This window comes from Candidozyma auris, chromosome 1 (genome assembly GCF_003013715.1).
Source record: "Candidozyma auris chromosome 1, complete sequence".
Classification (NCBI taxonomy): domain Eukaryota; kingdom Fungi; phylum Ascomycota; class Pichiomycetes; order Serinales; family Metschnikowiaceae; genus Candidozyma; species Candidozyma auris.
In genome coordinates this window covers 21037-37024 of record NC_072812.1, presented here as the reverse complement: position 1 = coordinate 37024, position 15988 = coordinate 21037, and the positions used below count along the sequence as shown (strand labels likewise).

At 46.0% G+C, this 15988-nt stretch overlaps 7 protein-coding genes across 7 annotated transcripts; 5 read left to right on the top strand and 2 right to left on the bottom strand. All coding sequences in view use genetic code 12, as the record gives it.

Annotated features, from left to right (window-relative positions):
* Positions 1-540: 540 nt before the first annotated feature.
* On the top strand, positions 541-957 carry CJI96_0000017 (uncharacterized protein; the record flags this gene model as incomplete). Its single annotated transcript, XM_029033798.2, has 1 exon — positions 541-957. One exon carries the CDS (start codon positions 541-543, stop codon positions 955-957), a length of 417 nt encoding a protein of 138 aa, XP_028892390.2.
* A 2269-nt stretch (positions 958-3226) lies between these two features.
* CJI96_0000016 (uncharacterized protein) lies at positions 3227-5251 on the top strand (the record flags this gene model as incomplete). The annotated part of the gene is made up of 1 exon (XM_029033799.2): positions 3227-5251. One exon carries the CDS (start codon positions 3227-3229, stop codon positions 5249-5251), a length of 2025 nt encoding a protein of 674 aa, XP_028892391.1.
* Positions 5252-6188: 937 nt separating this feature from the next.
* Positions 6189-7367, top strand: CJI96_0000015 (pepsin-like aspartic protease; the record flags this gene model as incomplete). The annotated part of the gene is made up of 2 exons (XM_054702015.1): positions 6189-6236; positions 6324-7367. 2 exons carry the CDS (start codon positions 6189-6191, stop codon positions 7365-7367), a joined length of 1092 nt encoding a protein of 363 aa, XP_054557990.1.
* A 115-nt stretch (positions 7368-7482) lies between these two features.
* Positions 7483-8346, bottom strand: CJI96_0000014 (uncharacterized protein; the record flags this gene model as incomplete). Its single annotated transcript, XM_029033801.2, has 1 exon — positions 7483-8346. One exon carries the CDS (start codon positions 8344-8346, stop codon positions 7483-7485), a length of 864 nt encoding a protein of 287 aa, XP_028892393.1.
* Positions 8347-9626: 1280 nt separating this feature from the next.
* Positions 9627-10802, top strand: CJI96_0000013 (uncharacterized protein; the record flags this gene model as incomplete). Its single annotated transcript, XM_029033802.2, has 1 exon — positions 9627-10802. One exon carries the CDS (start codon positions 9627-9629, stop codon positions 10800-10802), a length of 1176 nt encoding a protein of 391 aa, XP_028892394.2.
* Positions 10803-10838: 36 nt separating this feature from the next.
* Positions 10839-11738, bottom strand: CJI96_0000012 (diphthine synthase; the record flags this gene model as incomplete). The annotated part of the gene is made up of 1 exon (XM_054702014.1): positions 10839-11738. The coding sequence occupies one exon, from the start codon at positions 11736-11738 to the stop codon at positions 10839-10841; it is 900 nt and encodes a 299-aa protein (XP_054557989.1).
* Positions 11739-13692: 1954 nt separating this feature from the next.
* CJI96_0000011 (uncharacterized protein) lies at positions 13693-15723 on the top strand (the record flags this gene model as incomplete). Its single annotated transcript, XM_029033804.2, has 1 exon — positions 13693-15723. The coding sequence occupies one exon, from the start codon at positions 13693-13695 to the stop codon at positions 15721-15723; it is 2031 nt and encodes a 676-aa protein (XP_028892396.2).
* Positions 15724-15988: the final 265 nt, after the last annotated feature.

Genomic DNA, 15988 nt, shown 5'->3' with positions numbered 1-15988 from the left:
CCTATAAAGCTTGGCACGTCTCGGAAATGCGCGAGGCGACGGATCGAGTTTTTCCTATTGTCTGGATCCTGTCAAACTAAGAATGAGGCAAAGATGGCAGAGCTGAACTATATCCACTGATCTAAGGCTTTTATAGGCGTTTTTTACTGTTTTTGGGTTCATGTCCCTGCAAATGAGTCCCTCGTGTCGTCTACACTCGCATGGCGAACGCATGGCGATTATTCTTGCAGGCGAAAACATCACCTCTTTTTAATTTTTTTTTTTTTTTTTTTTGGCTGTCGGAAGGGCCCTCGGATCGCTATCCGACCACTCGAAGAGTACAAGCTAGCGTCGTGAAACAGATATAGCCAATCCTCTGGTTTTATCTATTTCATCAATTCGCCCGATGTGCGGCCATTCAGTTCCATCTCTCACTATATAATCACTCTGCTTCTCCTCCACTTTCAACTATTCCTTTAATTTTTCATCACCACTCTCTCGCTTAATTTCTCCAAACAAATGCAGTTTTCTTCCGTTATCCTCGCCTCTATGGCTGCCTCTATGGTTTCTGCCGCTAGATTGATCACCGTCACCAACGGCGATGACACCTATGTCGAGACTATCAAGGACGCCGAGGACATGTCCACCCCAGAAGGAGGTTACATCACCTACAAGCTCATTACCGGTACCAAGGGGACTCACACCTATGAGAAGACCATCTGGTCCACTGGTTACTACTCCACTGCCTCCGCTGAGGCTGCCTCCACGGGTGAGGCTTCCTCCCCCGCTGCTGCCGCTCAGGACTCCTCAGCCGCTCAGACCTCCTCTGCTGCTGTGTCTTCTGGGGATAAATCCTCATACTCTGCCGCTGCTGAGACTTCTTCCGCTGAAGTCTCCTCATACGAGGGTGCTGCTGGTAACCTTGGTGTTGCTGCTGGTGTTGCTGGCTTCGCTGGTGTTGCTGCTATGTTCATCTAATCTTTCGGACGATTCGTGTTCTGAACAAGACTCCCTAAGCGTTGACCCTCATTGGATGCTGAAATTCTACACCTTTTCTTTTCTTCTTAGGCTTCATTTTATTCGAATAAACATCTGTGCTGCCTTCGGTACCTTCAAACTTTATCACAAAATGTAGATTATCTGAGGCTTCTGTCTCTTAGCAAGAATTTGCAACCGCAAGGTATCCCAAGGTACAGCAAGATACTAAAGTCGAGGCTATCTGTTCACCTCATTTCACTGACCGTCATACTAGAGAGTGAGCCACGTAGTATTAAGTTTGATCGTAAATTTGAAATCTAAACTGTCTTGCTCGCCGAATTGAATTCACCGAATTGAATTCTTAACTTTGCTTCTAATAAGACTCACATCATCACAACAGATTTACATTTCGCACTCGATAAGCCCTAGAATTTACAAAATTTGAAAGTGGCATGAAAAATCAACATAACCGACTTTGCCCCTGAGAGGGAGGTAGACAACTTCAAATAGAATAAGATGAGTTATTCAATCCATTTCATATCAAATGAGGCTGCGGTGGTGAGAGAGCTAGATTTGATGGATTTCTCACTGCGCATACTAGGTACTCTCGGCACTCCTTTCAGATACGAATGACTTAAGAAGAAAATAAAAGAATTAAAAAGCTGCTCATATGAATATCACAGCAAATAAAAGGTCACAACAACCATTGATCAAGATATAATTGCAAATACCCCTCATTTTTTTAAGTGAGCTTGCTAGAATAGTGCGTAGGGAGCAAAGGATTCCACTGGCGTATGACACTTACAAGCAAATGATAATTTATCTATGAAAGAAGTCCAAGAATGCTTCTGTGAAGTAAGCACAAGAAAACAAGATTAAGAAATGATGAATTGTTAGGCAGCATCAATGTGATAAAGGGACGCACCACCACAACATCAGGTTCACCCAGCGAGCAAATCTAAAGGACATCGACAACGTCGGAAGCATTAGTATCATGGCTGAGTGTGAGCTTTCATGTCGAACAAGGGGTGGACTAGAGCGCAACAAGATCCATGCATGGTTCATATAATCACATCCGAGAGAGCCACTCAAACACAGAATTCGATGAAATAATGTGAAGCATTTGAGTTGGAAGGTTGAACTATACTTTCGTCCCAGCCAATGAGTTCATGCCATTAGAGGAAGCAAAACAATTTTGACATGCACTCAGCCATATTAGTAAAAATTCCAAGATACTGAATACTCTGTTTGAAGTCGTCATCACCCCCGAAACTTCCGAACTTCTTGCTCTTTCTGGCTATGAATAATCGTTGTAAAAATTTCTAGTCGGTGCCGACCAATATTGCCATTCTTAAATTAGCAGCTGGACTAGATCTTAGCGCGAGTATTAAAAAGTGGGTGATATTAATCAAACGCAAGCAAGAGGCCGTTAAATGACTACTGGCTAGAAATAAGGCCATTCAAAAAGTTTCAGAACTTGTTTGCTTCATTCCGAAAACACATGTTTTCTCCCTTTGTATCACAACAGATTTAGGGCACTTACAATTGCGTGAGCTATACTATACCAGCCGTACCTGTTCACTCCGTTTCTCCGTTTCGCAGAAAATGTGTCAATTTTGAAGGCTGAAGCCTCGCTCAAGCGAGAAGGTGCAACTCTTTCAACGGCCGCTTTCGATGAGCCAATCAGAAAATAACATTTTGGCCTGAAAAGTTCCATTACGTGGAGAGTCTTCCATTTTGCAGCCATTTCTCACTTCCGTAACGTCGCATACACAGTTCTTCGGAACTGAGGACAAGCCAAAGCGAGCCAATGAGAAAACGACTTCAGAGCTCGGCTTCTACTCAGCGTCGCCCAAAGAGGATTTCTTGGCGCGCGATGGCTATGGGCATCTCTTCATATACAGAAGGAACTGATGGGATCAGATAAGGCAATGGAGCATCCACGGGTGTTGCTCCATGCACCAAAATATCATAGAACATACTGTGCATTTTGAAGATCTTGTCTGGACAGAAAATGTCAAATTTTGGAACATTCTGTCAAAGCTGTCAAGGAGATTGACACCTTTGACGGGGTACACCCAGACCCTCAAATGCAGGACTGCCTGTGAAGAGTCGGGCCCTTTTGCAGCCACCCGCATAATGGATTTACGAACAAGTGAAGAGCTTTTGTAGAGGCAAAGTCTATAAAAGAAGACCAATTTCCACAAGCTCTCCTCTTCCTTCCTTTTTTTATCTATTCACTTCATCTCTGGCAATTCATCAAAGCAAAATGTCCCAACCTAAGGACATCGAGAAAAGGTCTACGGCTGAGTCCAATGAGTCTCCTTACGAGAAGGTGCAGTCAGAGGAGTCCCACGACCTCAAAAGAACCTTGTCTCAGGACTCTGCCACCACAGCCAGCTCCGAAGTGGTGACCAAGTCGTTTGGTATACGCAAGTCTGAGCTCATCTTTGCCCAGATCGAGCACGGGTGGCAGAAGGCGTTCTTGTTCTTCACCATCTTTATTTGTATGTACATTGCTCTGATGGAGAGTTCGGCGGTGAGACAGTTTACAAGTTATGCTACAGACTCTTACAAGCAGCACTCGCTCATGTCGACCATTGGTGTGATTAGAAGTGTAGTTGCTGCTGCGTCGTTGCCCTTCTACGCAAGAATGTCCGACACGTTCGGAAGAATTGAGATGTTTTTTGTGGGTATGGTGTTCAGAATCGTCGGTCTCATTATTCAATCCCAGGCCACCGACATCAACAAATATGCAGCCGGTGTTGTGTTGTACGGTTTCGGTGTGGCTGGCATGAGAATTTTGTGGCAGATCAATTTGCAAGATGCTTCTTCGTTAAGATGGAGACTTGCTGCCATTGGTGTCTTGAGTTTGACTACTATCATCACCACCTGGTCGAGTGGTGAGGTGAACACCGCGCTTTTGGATAACCGCAGCTGGAGTTTCGGTATTGCCATGTGGGCTTTCACCACCCCATTGGTGTGTGTGCCATACATGGCCATGTATCTCTTCTTGTACTTGAAGGCCAGAAGAACTGATGCTTGGAAGAAGCTCAAGAGCGATGAAAAAGAGGCTTTTATTGCCAAGCATGCCGACGCCAAGAGATACCATGACGAGGTTCTTGCAAGTCCTACGGCGTCTGGGAGATACCTTGGGTACACCAAGTACCTTGGCGTTCGCACAAAGCAGGTGTTGATTGACACGTTTTGGAGGGTTGATTTCATTGGTTGTATTTTAATCGCATTAGTTTTCGGCCTTATTTTGGTGCCATTGACCTTAGCTGGTGGCACCAGCCACAAATGGGAAAGAGCTTCCACGATTGTCCCAATTGTGCTTGGATTTGTCGTGTGTATTCCTCTTTTCGTCATTTGGGAGAAGAAAATTACGAAGACACCAATGCTCCCTTTCAAAGTCATGAGAGACAGAGGTATTTGGGCTGGGTTCTTAGTCGGTGTGTTCAGTACATTGATTACATCTATGCCTAACGACTACTCCTATCCAGTTTTGCTTGTTGGTATGAACGCTTCCAAAACTGTGGCTACTCGTACGGGTCTCTTGAACTCTTTCGTCGAGGGTATTGCCATGCCCATTTTGGGTTTTGTGTTGTCTCGTGTGAGGAGAACTAAAGGTTTCATTCTTTTTGGTGACGCCGTTATGTTCATCGCTATGGGTCTATTTGTCCACTTCAGAGGAGACAGCAACGGTACCCGTGCCAAGTATTTCCGTGATGGTGTTGCCATCGCTTACTGTATTGAAGGTTTCGCTACCATCTTCTTCACAAGAGTGGCCTCTGTGTCTGTCCAGGCCTGTACTAACCACGAGTACATGGCCACAGTCACTGCGATTTTTGCCGCTACGTATCAGATTGGATCAGCTATTGGCAGCTCCGTCTCTGGTGCCATTTGGACACAGCAGATGTATCAGGTCATCTACGATAAGATGGAGGAGTTGGGCGTCGACCCATCTTTGGCAAAGCTTGCTTATCAATCTCCATACAAGTTCATCGAAAAACATGCATGGGGCACACCCGGAAGACGGGCCGTTAGTATGGCGTATGCAGACATTCAAAGAAAGCTTTCCATCACGGGTCTTTGTCTTTGTGTGCCCATGCTTATTTGGATAATGTTTTTGAGAGACCACCGCTTGAGCGACGCCCAGAACTTGGACGACGAGTCTGTGCTTGAGAAGGGAGGTGTCGAGAAGGTTGCAGAGCGTAGCAAATCCAGGATGTTGTTTACTGAGGACAAGGACTACATTCTTGATTTCCTCAAAAAGCTTGTCGGGAAAAAATAAACCGAGAGATGCAAGGAGATCAAGATTTCCACAAAGAAAAGGGATTTTAATAATGAGCCTAATTTAGCTTTTGTTTACGATAATATAATTGATATTAATGATGTTCCTGAGTGTTTCGTTCCGACCGTTGAAAACCGTTTAACCTAAGCACTTGAGCAGGGCAGCAGTGCCGTGAAACGGCACTCTCATGCACCGGAGCCGTGAAGCCGTTGAGCCGTGAAGCCGTGGCACCCAAACTTATCGTGAGCAGCAATTGGACTTTGCTAGAATAACTGCGATTATCAAAAAACCCTGCCCTCCAGTAATAATGTGGCTTGCTCTGAAGCCACGGGCCGTAGCCCATATGGCTCGTCTTATCAGTGTTCGTTCAAGCGCAAACGTGGCTTCACATGGAAGCCGCGTAGATGAAAGGCCGACTTGATCCGAGCGACATTCAGGTACCTTTCGTATACCCGACGCACGCGGGTGTCAAATTATGCGTGAACGGTCTTGGCAACGGTCGAAGAAGTTTTTGTGATCTGCCACTGAGTACAATATACGATAAACAAAGCAATACTGTGCTTAAATCATAATCACATTTGTATCTATAATAAGATTCCTTTTTGTACTTGATTCGTTGGAAACCGGGGTTGTTATTGCGTACATTACGCAATGACGTAGAAACGCAATTGAGCCACTCGTTTGATTGGTACAAGATATGCACGAACGGTGAAGAAGGTTTTCGCTGGGTTGTTTCCGGATTTTCAAAACAATAGCTGCCAGGTGTGGCTGCAGCCACGCGGTCGCGTGGACGTGGTTGGTAGCATGGATTTAGCACGTTTGAAGGTAGGTACGTCGAGATACTTAAGGGGCGCCATTTGCAACCAGTTTTCGTTCTCCACCACCATCCTCTAACATTGAACCAATGCTTCCCTTTTTGACCATCTTCACCCTCGCCATGTCTCTCGTGAGCGGCTTGGTGCTTCCTCAAAACGACGACGCTTCTGTTGCCAAAAGAGGGGCATAGCCATTGAAGCTCGACTTCGACATCGTGAAGGACACCAGCAAGAACTCCACCCTCTATCACCCTCAGAGATACTTCGAGAATCTCCGTGCGGCCAGAGGAGCCAATCACGCCAAGAGATCCACGTCAACCACCATCACCAACGACAGAGACATCTCGTACATTCTTGACGTGTACTTGGGTTCTCAGCACGACAAGGTCACCGTGCTCCTTGACACCGGCTCCTCCGACCTCTGGGTGTACGGCCCTGGTGTCAGCAGTGCCGAAGGCGGCACTTTTGACCCAAGCCAATCATCTCACGACCAGTCCACCGGTGAAAGTTTCTCCATCCAGTACTTGGATAACTCGGGTGCTGAAGGCAGCTACTACCTTGACGACTTCTCCTTCAACCTGGGCCTGACACTCGTCAGCAACTTTCAATTTGCTGTGGTCAGCCTGGCCAACGCAGACAGTACCGGTATTTTGGGTGTCGCCGACAAAGGCCAGGAGGCTGTCGAAGGCGAGCCTACTTACGACAACTTGCCATGGGCTTTGCAAAAGTCTGGGGTCACGCCAAAGGCATCGTACTCCTTGTTCTTGGGCTCTGAACTGGAGGGTAAAGGCTCCATCATCTTTGGCGGTATCGATACCGATAAGTACGAGGGCGACTTGAAGAAATACCAGGTCTCCACCGACCAAGGGTTGGGTATCACTGCCCAAAGCGCTACTGTTGGAGGCAAGTCCATTTCTTTGGGCCAGAGCTACATCTTGGACTCGGGTACTTCTTGGAACTTGTGGCCCACTGATCTTACCGAAGCGGTGGCTCAGGAGCTCGGTCTTATCAGCTACCAGCAAGGTCTCTACATTGTTAACTGCGACCAGCCATCTGACAAGTCCATCTCGTTCGACTTGGGCGAGAACACCATCTCTATCCCATACAGTGACCTCATTGTTAATGTTGGTGAAAATGGCCAGAAAGTGTGTTCTTTGGGTGCCCAGGCCACCGACTATGACCCATACATTTTCGGTGACGTCTTCTTGAGAAGCGCCTACGTCTACTACGACCTCACTGACCACACCATCTCGATTGCTCAAGCCAAGTATTCGACCAGCTCGCACATCGTTCCCGCCTAGATGCTTCAGGTAAGCACCGCCTAAGAAATTTTGCCATCTACGAAGTGTCAATAGCTTCAGTCTTCCTTTAAGTACTCAAAATTATGCTTTAACTTTCATCCGCATCGTAGCTCAATTAGCTCATAAAGTCGCCATCGTACTTGAGCTCCATCTCAAAATCGGGCTGGAATTCCGTATAAAGCGTCTCAGGGTCAGCGGTCATATGCTCGGTGTAGGCGGCCACTTTGTCGCCAATGACCTTCAACTTCTCGCCAGGTCTCAATGCCGCCTCGGCCATAAGCTGGCACTGGCAACTTCTCTCCATGAGACAAAACAAGTAAGCGGCCTCATCCACTGTCTGGCCAACAGTGAGAAGTCCGTGGTTCTGCAAAATGATTCCCTTACCGTCACCCAAGGCATCGGCGATATCTTTACCTTCTTGCTCCTCAAGAGCAACACCCCCAAAGTCAGTATACACCCCGTGACTCTTGTAGAACATACAAACGTCCTGGTTGATCATGTCCAAGGGCCTGCCCAAGGCACTGTACGTCTTTCCATACACAGAGTGAGTGTGGCATGCTGCATTCACGTCAGGCCTATACTTGTGAACGGCAGCATGAATCGCAAAACCTGCAGCATTGACGGCACTCTGTGGCCCGTCTGGCAACACGTTACCTTCTTCATCAACATGGACCAAGTCAGAAGCCTTGATCAAGGCAAAGTGCTTAGCTAATGGGTTCAACCAGAACGTCGTGGGGTCCACAGGGTCTCTCAAGGAAATATGACCAGCCGTTCCCTCGGTGAAACCCTTCCGGGCAAACACACGGAAGGCTGCTGCCATGTGCTGTTTTGCCCATTTTCTCTCATCTTCTTTCCTGGCAAATGTAGGCACTGGGTATGGATGAGGCAATCCTTTGGCGATGTTGTGGGAGCCTCTTGTGCCCATCTTGTACTCTTTGGAGGTTGTGTCGGTGACTACTTCTGTTTGTGATGGAGGCATGATATTGTGTAATGAACAAAAAAAACTTGAAATGTGGAGAATAGATGAGGAAGACGTTCTCCTTATATACTCTAGCGCTGCACTGATTAGGCAGTAGGCGATAGCACTGACCGTACTGCAGACAATCGGCTTTTACCTGGAGATCCATCGCGGGCACTTGCCATTAAAGATAATCTCAATTCCGTCCTTCATCAGAGCTGCATATGAGGAAATGGCTGCAAAATGGCGATTGGGATATGATAAGGATTTAATATGGTAGATGAAGAGTGTATAGCGTACTGATCCCGCATCGATAAGGCCTTCTCAAGGTTTTGTTCCCTTTGTGAATAGTCTCCTTTTAGACAAGTGCTTTATGCTTAGTTAGGGAAGGCGGAAACGTAGACTCAAATGCGTTTGAAAACTATAACACTTTGGAAAAACAGAAGAGACAATTACCAAGAATGAAGATTAGCCGAATGAGGCGGTTAGCGTTGCCCTTAGATTTGCTAAGTGTAGTATCGGGAAGGGAGTTCTTTTAATGACAATCAACTTGAACATCCATATACTGAGATGATGGAAATGTCACAATATACCACCAGCAGACATTAGTCTGTTATCATGTACAAGATAGAAGTGGTACAGGCTGTAGATACATCAGGCCAATTACAGAGCCGAACCGGAGATCATTAATATTCCTAACTTGAAACTTGGAGGATGTGGAGTATGAGGTCGGATATTAGTTACACTGCTGACCCTGAGAATGGGAGTGTAACGCATGATACAATTGTATTTCAAGTCTTCTATAATACCCAAAAACTCATCCATCGAGCAGTGAGGCAGCAGTTTGACTCGTGAAAAAGTATTCACCATACTCAAAACTAGAATGAGCACTGGTAACATCCTCATAGAAGGCAAAATAGTCAACTTAAAAAGGAGCCTTGCTCTCAGTCACTGATCTCATCGCTATTCTATTTTAGATTTTTTGGCTATGAACTTGCCGGAAATCACGAGATCTTTCCGTGAGTGTGCCCCACAAATGAGACTCGAGATCATTCCACATTCATGAAGAAACCTATTCTTATTAGAAAAGGCAACCACACAGCAGGAGATTGGACTAAAGAGGTTCATTGCCACATCATAAATGCTCTTTCATCAACAGCGTTTTTCAGCTTTAGCCCCTTTCATTGTTTCACCAGGTTGATCTATGTTGCTTCTATACGCACCTTTGCTCGTTCGCGAAAATGTTCTTCCACAGTGAATCTTCTCTTTAGCACCTTTTCCTTTGCCCCAAGCTACTGTCTATGTTATCTCCATTGTTGATAACTGTTTGGATTGCCAATTTGGTATTGGCATCTCCTGGTGATAACTTGGACGAGTTTAATGATTGCAGGTTCCAATGTGAGCAATTGACCTGTTACTACAACCCATACTACTTGCTTCAAGACCAGTTCGAAGAAGAGTTGAAGAGCGCAGGCGAATACAAGAGGTACGAGCCGCTGTGGCATTTTACTTCAGGCAAGCTCAGCTTGCCCATGAAGATCCTACAATGGGACTGCCCGGCCAATTGCGACTACCAGTGTCAGCAGATCATTACCAAGGAGAGAGTCGCTGCGGGAGAGGAGGTGCTTCAATTTCACGGCAAATGGCCGTTTTGGCGTATATTTGGTGTTCAGGAGGTGGCGCTGATGTTGTTTTCTTTCTTGAACCTCATCCCACATTACCTTGGATACCATCAGATAAGTGAATGCATCAAGAAGCTTCCCTCCGAACAAATGGCTTTTCTTCGAGGCCCGTTCAGAAATGTCAAGTTTGCTGCGTTTGTTGCCATAGGAGCGTGGCTCTCTCTGACGATTTTTCACATAAGGGACGTGATGTTCACGGAAAAGCTTGATTACTACTTTGCTGGATTGACCGTCCTAACTGGCTTCTACGGCATTGCTTTCAGGTATTTTAAGCTATATCTTCCCCTGCGCGTCATTTACAAGTACTTTTTTCTTTTAACATGCGTTGGCGCCTACGCTGCTCACATCTACCGCCTAGAGACAGACTGGCTGTACACATACAATATGCAAACAAACATATTTGTGGGAATCTTGCAAAATATCTTCTGGGGATTGACATGCTTTGAGCTCTATACAAAGTATTACGATTTGGAAAAAGCCGAAAGCAACGTCATCATCTTAGATCACCTTCACTACATCCGCTCAAATCGCATAATCTTGGGAAGTTTCTACGCTAAGTCTCCCAAACTCTACTCACTTTATCCTTTGTTGCTTTGTTTCATCGTTATATTGGGAATGTCGCTCGAGATCTTTGACTTCCCACCAATATTCTTTGACTTAGTGGATGCTCACTCATTATGGCACTTGGTCACATTCTTCCCTGCCTTCTTTGGCTGGTACGACTGGATGGTTTGGGATATCTCGAAAAATGTGTGGGACGACGTGGCTCCCGTGGCGGAGAAAAAGAACCAGTAGCTCTATGTATTCACTTTACATACTATAATTTTTCTTTTAATCGCTCAAATTTTCCTCTGGAGGAACGTAGGGTGGAGGCTTGAAGAACTCCTGATCGGCCTCCACAAGTGCCCTAAACTTCTCCTTGTCGTCTACAAATTGGTACAAATACTCCAACTCCAACTCGTGCACTTGTCTACCCAACATGACCAATGAATGCAAAGGTTCACCAGCGTCGTAATCAGCCAATTCCTTCAATGAAGCAGCCTTGAACTTCTGCGTAGGAGATCCAAGACGAGATACAGCCACGCAAGGAGTGTCTGGAGTGTAAGCGTTCTCACCTCTGGTCTCCTCAACTTCTAGCAACTGCTGGGCAGCAGTTTTGATGTCCATGTACCTGGGGGGCTCGTAGATTAGTCTTCCGCGGGCCATGTTCTCTATGCTTTGCTCCTTTACCTTGATGTCCAAAAGCAACAAGGTATGGAGTCCGATTTTTCTGTTTTCCATGATTTTGGCGTAGAAGGAGTCTGGTTTCCAGGTCTCAGTGAAAAACACCAACGACACAGTCTGGCCGAATTGGTATAGTTGCAAGCCGCAAGCACCCACAGCGTTCATCACTGAGGCGTTGTGAATCAGCTCGTATGGGATGCCGAGCTCGTTGGCTCTAATTACCAAGTCAGTGTGGGTTGTAGCACCGAAAACATCACCCACCACCAAAAACGCAACGTCAACTTTGTCTGCATCCTTGAGAATTTGGTCAGCTCCCGTCTCCACCAACTCCCTGTCTGCAAGAATCACCTCTTTACCGTAGAACTTCTCAAGAGACTCCTTGTCTGCGGCCATAAGAATCGATGTATATGCTTCGAGGTAGACTCTTTCACATTTTCTGACGGTCTCAAGCCCACGGACAGTGATGTCCGTTTCGTGGGACAATCCCAAGCCGATCAAGTATAACATGGTGATGGTTGGGAAGTAGTACTACCGAGATGAGCATCAAGCCTTTGGTGGAAGCATGCACTACCAGGTCAACAGACGCATATAGACCGATAAGAGTTTCACTTTCATAGAAGCCTCTGACGTAGAATTAAAGACGACAGTAAAAGGCATTTGAGGAGGGCTTTTTTTTTTTGTTTGGCTGATTTTGACGCTCATTGTAAGACCACATTTTTTGCCCAAAAGAGGTCTCGCATAAAAAGTTTATGCGGAGTCAGAGAGCACAATCGTTTAGTTTCAACCGCCTCGAAACAAAAGTTAGACAGAGGTATATCATATCAAATTTTATGGTACTTTGAAGATACTTGCGAGAGGATCAACCATATCGATGACTGCCATGAAAATCACAAGAGTTTCTGCATTGAGACAAGTGATCAGCACCCCGAGCTACTGTAGATTTTACCAATTGAGTGGATGAGCTCTTTTCGTAAAGAACAATGCGGCAGCCGGTGGAATAGCCGAGGGCGGTGAAGTGCAATCAAGCAGATTTAAAACTAACTTCATCTCTACTGTGGGATCCCAAGTATTCTTTGGAGCCTATCTACCACTTCAATTCTAAAACATTGGGAGTAACTCTGGAGCAGTTTAACACGACACATCTACTGAAAAAAGCGGAAGGAGGGCGAATCTACTGTGAGTATACTCGTGCCAAACCCCACAAATTCAATAATGAGCAGTGTGAGTTCATCCCAAGGTAAGAGGCTGACTTTTGTATGCACAGAATAGAACAAACCTATGCTGATTCGTGTGACAACAGATAGCAAGTTGAGTGGCCACCGGAGATCTTTTTGGCTCGATTAAACCAGAGATATCTCCATTGACAACAACGACCCGGAGTTTAACTTCTGTGTAGGCTGCAACTCTAACACGCAACTAGCTCAATGCAACTGCACGGAATTTCCCAGAGTCTCGTCTGAGAGCTGAAAGTCTCATTGACAGCCTTATTGAGAAAAATTTGCATTTGGCGTGATTTGGATGCAACAATGGTTAGGCGAACAATGAAGCTTTCTCTGTAAGAGGCATGTGCACACAGGTGAAAGGCGATTCGTCGGTTAACTACAGACCAGAGGGAAAAGGACGTCTTTCATTTTGAGCTCGTGTGGATACCTCTTGGCAGGATCAGCTCAGGATTGTTCACAATCACAGGCTTGAATCTAGTCTTTCTCAAGCCTCGCCCAGAAAGTTGCGAGGGGAATAAAACACAAAGTAAGGATGCATAGCAATTTTGGCAACTTTTTTGCGTATGGAAACTTGGATGAAAATTGTGATACCCGAGTCCCGGTGAGGCGCTGATCCACAAGAGCGCTAGCATTGTGCTCACAACAATAAGCATACTTTTGAGGAGGAGAGCTCATCTTTAAGCATGCACGCAGAAGCACAATACTGCTTAACGTACATGTCACCCTCTAAAGAACATGCAGGCGGTGGCATGGCGATTTTCTAGATTAGATGGTTCCGATAAACGGCTATGTCAAAATGGGCACTCAAGACTGGCAGTGATAATGAGAGAGTCACAAAACTCAATTGACGAAAATTTTCAGACCACTCAACTTAAAGAAATTCGAAAGCTTTGCCTTACTTTCTACAGCGCAGACCGTTACTGAGCAGTTTGGCGGGAGAGCGGCCGCCCTTCATTTTGTGCGGCTCCTGCTCACCGTTCACGGACAAGCGAGAAGGCGGCCTCTGATTTGCAGCCTCGTAAAAAACTCTCGCACATATCTTTTGTGCCAAGAGCCCAGGTAGCCGTCTTTCATAATTACGGCCAAAAAATGTAGGGGATGTACGCTGCTGCCGAAGAAACAATAGAGCACGCATTGACGTATGTCTCGTTGACGTTCTGGGAAGAACTTTTCCCCCCAGCGTCAGGTATAAGTGGGGGAAGATTTGGCGAAATTGAAATTCAAGTTCAAATCCAGCAATGGCCGACCAAAGAACTGCCTCTCAGGAGGCTAACACTTTGAACACTCAGGAATCCGCTGAGGAAAAGGCTCAGAGCCTCAACCACAAGGAGGTCAACGACTCCCTGTCGGTGTCTTCAGATGCTCCTTCTGAGGTGGTGATCAAGTCGTTTGGCATTCGCAGGGTCGAACTCATTATGGCTCAAATGACTCGCCCATGGCATAAGGTGTTGTTCTGTTTCTTCATCTTTTTCGGAATGTTTATCATCTCGGTTGACAACTCTGCGGTTGCTGTGTTCGTTGGCTATGCAACAAACTCATACAAACAGCACTCATTGATGTCCACAATTGGGGTGATAAGAGGTGTTGCTGCTGGAGCATCGATGCCCTTTTACGCTAGAGCTGCCGACAACTTTGGCCGTCTCCCATTGTATATGTTTGCGTTGATTTTCAAGCTTATTGGCCTCGTTGTTCAGGCCCACGCTACCGATATCCAGAAGTATGGTGCTGGAACGGTGTTCTATGCTTTGGGAAACTCGGGCTTGGCTGTTTTGTGGCAGCTTAGTTTGTCTGATGCTACGACTTTGAAATACAGGGTTTTGGCTGTTGCATGCATGAGTATGCCCCAAATCATTAACACCTGGGCGATTGGTGACATCAACGATGAAATTTTGACACACCACACTTGGGCTTGGGGTATTGCTCTCTGGGCTTATGTCTCCTCCTTGGTCTGCTTGTTATATGCTGTGATGTATCTCGTTTTGATCTTAAAAGCAAGAAGAACAGACGCTTGGAAGCAGATCAACCAGGAGGAACACGCAAGCTTCATCGAAGGAAGTCCCAGGGCAGAAAGATACCACCTTGAGCTCAGCACCAGTGACAGTGTTATAGGGAAATTGAAGGGCTACGCAAAGTGGTATTGTCTTCGTGGACTCGATAACCTCCATGCGTTCTTTTGGAAGGTCGATTTTGTGGGCTGCCTCTTGCTTGCAGTGTCTCTTGGACTTCTTTTAGTTCCATTGACACTTGCTGGCGGAATGCTGACAAAGTGGAAAAAAGCATCTATAATTGTCCCTCTTGTGATGACCATTGTTGCACTCGCTGTGTTCATTATTTGGGAAACAAAAATCACCAAACGTCCCTTACTTCCTTGGAAAGTGATGAAGGACCGTGGTATTTGGGCAGGCTTTCTTGTTGGGCTCTTCACCTGCTTTATCTACGGAATGCCTAATGACTACGCTTACCCGGTAATGCTAGTGGGTATGAACGCTACGATTACTGTTGCAACCAGAACCCCTGCTCTCAAGGGATTTACGGAGGCTATTGCTATTCCAATATTTGGTCTTGCTATCAGCAGAATCAGGAGAACCAAAGCCATTATTCTTTTTGGAGTGGTGTTGATTTTCTTATCTTCTGGCCTCTTCGTCCACTTTAGAGGATCCAATGATGGAATCCGTGACAAATATTTCCGTGACGGTGTCGCCATTTCAATGTGTTTCCTCGGTGTTGCCAACGCATGTCTCCTTAGAGTAGCTGCTGCTTCGATTCAATCATGCACCAATCACGAATACATGGGTGTTGTGACGGCTATCTTCTCCATGAGTTACACCATTGGTTTGGCTATATCGAACAGTGTTTCTGGTGCCATTTGGACTCAGCAGATGTATCAAACCATTGCTAGAAAGATGACAGAGTTGGGCGTAGACCCAACCCTCGCAATGAATGCTTATGCCGAGCCTTACACCTTTATTATGACTAGTCCTTGGGGTACACCAGCGAGAAGAGCAGTTAGTATGGCTTACGCTGAGATTCAGAGAAAGCTCTCCATTGTCGGTGTTTGTCTCTGCGTGGTGTTGCTTGTGTGTGTTCTCTTATTGAGAGACCACGTACTTCCAGAGAGCCAGAACTTGGGAGACGCCGACATGAAGACCAGTGATCCTGAACAAGCCAAGGAGGCTGCCATCCGCAACAAGTCCCGTGTGGTCTTCACTGACGACAAGGACTACATTTTAATATACTTGAAAAAGTTATGGCCCTTTGGAAAGAAGTAAATTTAGTGGAGTCTTAAGGGAATCAGTTTTCGTTAATATGAATAATGATGTTTACATGTAGATTTGGCGACATGAACGTAAAGTGACTCGAAGATGGAAGTTAGCAAATGTCAGCTTCTAGTACTCAAGTAATCCAGATTGAGAGCCTTGCTGAGTTTCTTCTTAAAGGTTTCATTGCGAGAGAAGTCAGCTCAGATCCAATCAGCCCGCCACCCAAGTAGAGTTAAGAAGATACAAGTACCAGCCGCTTCAGCTGATGCGTCTT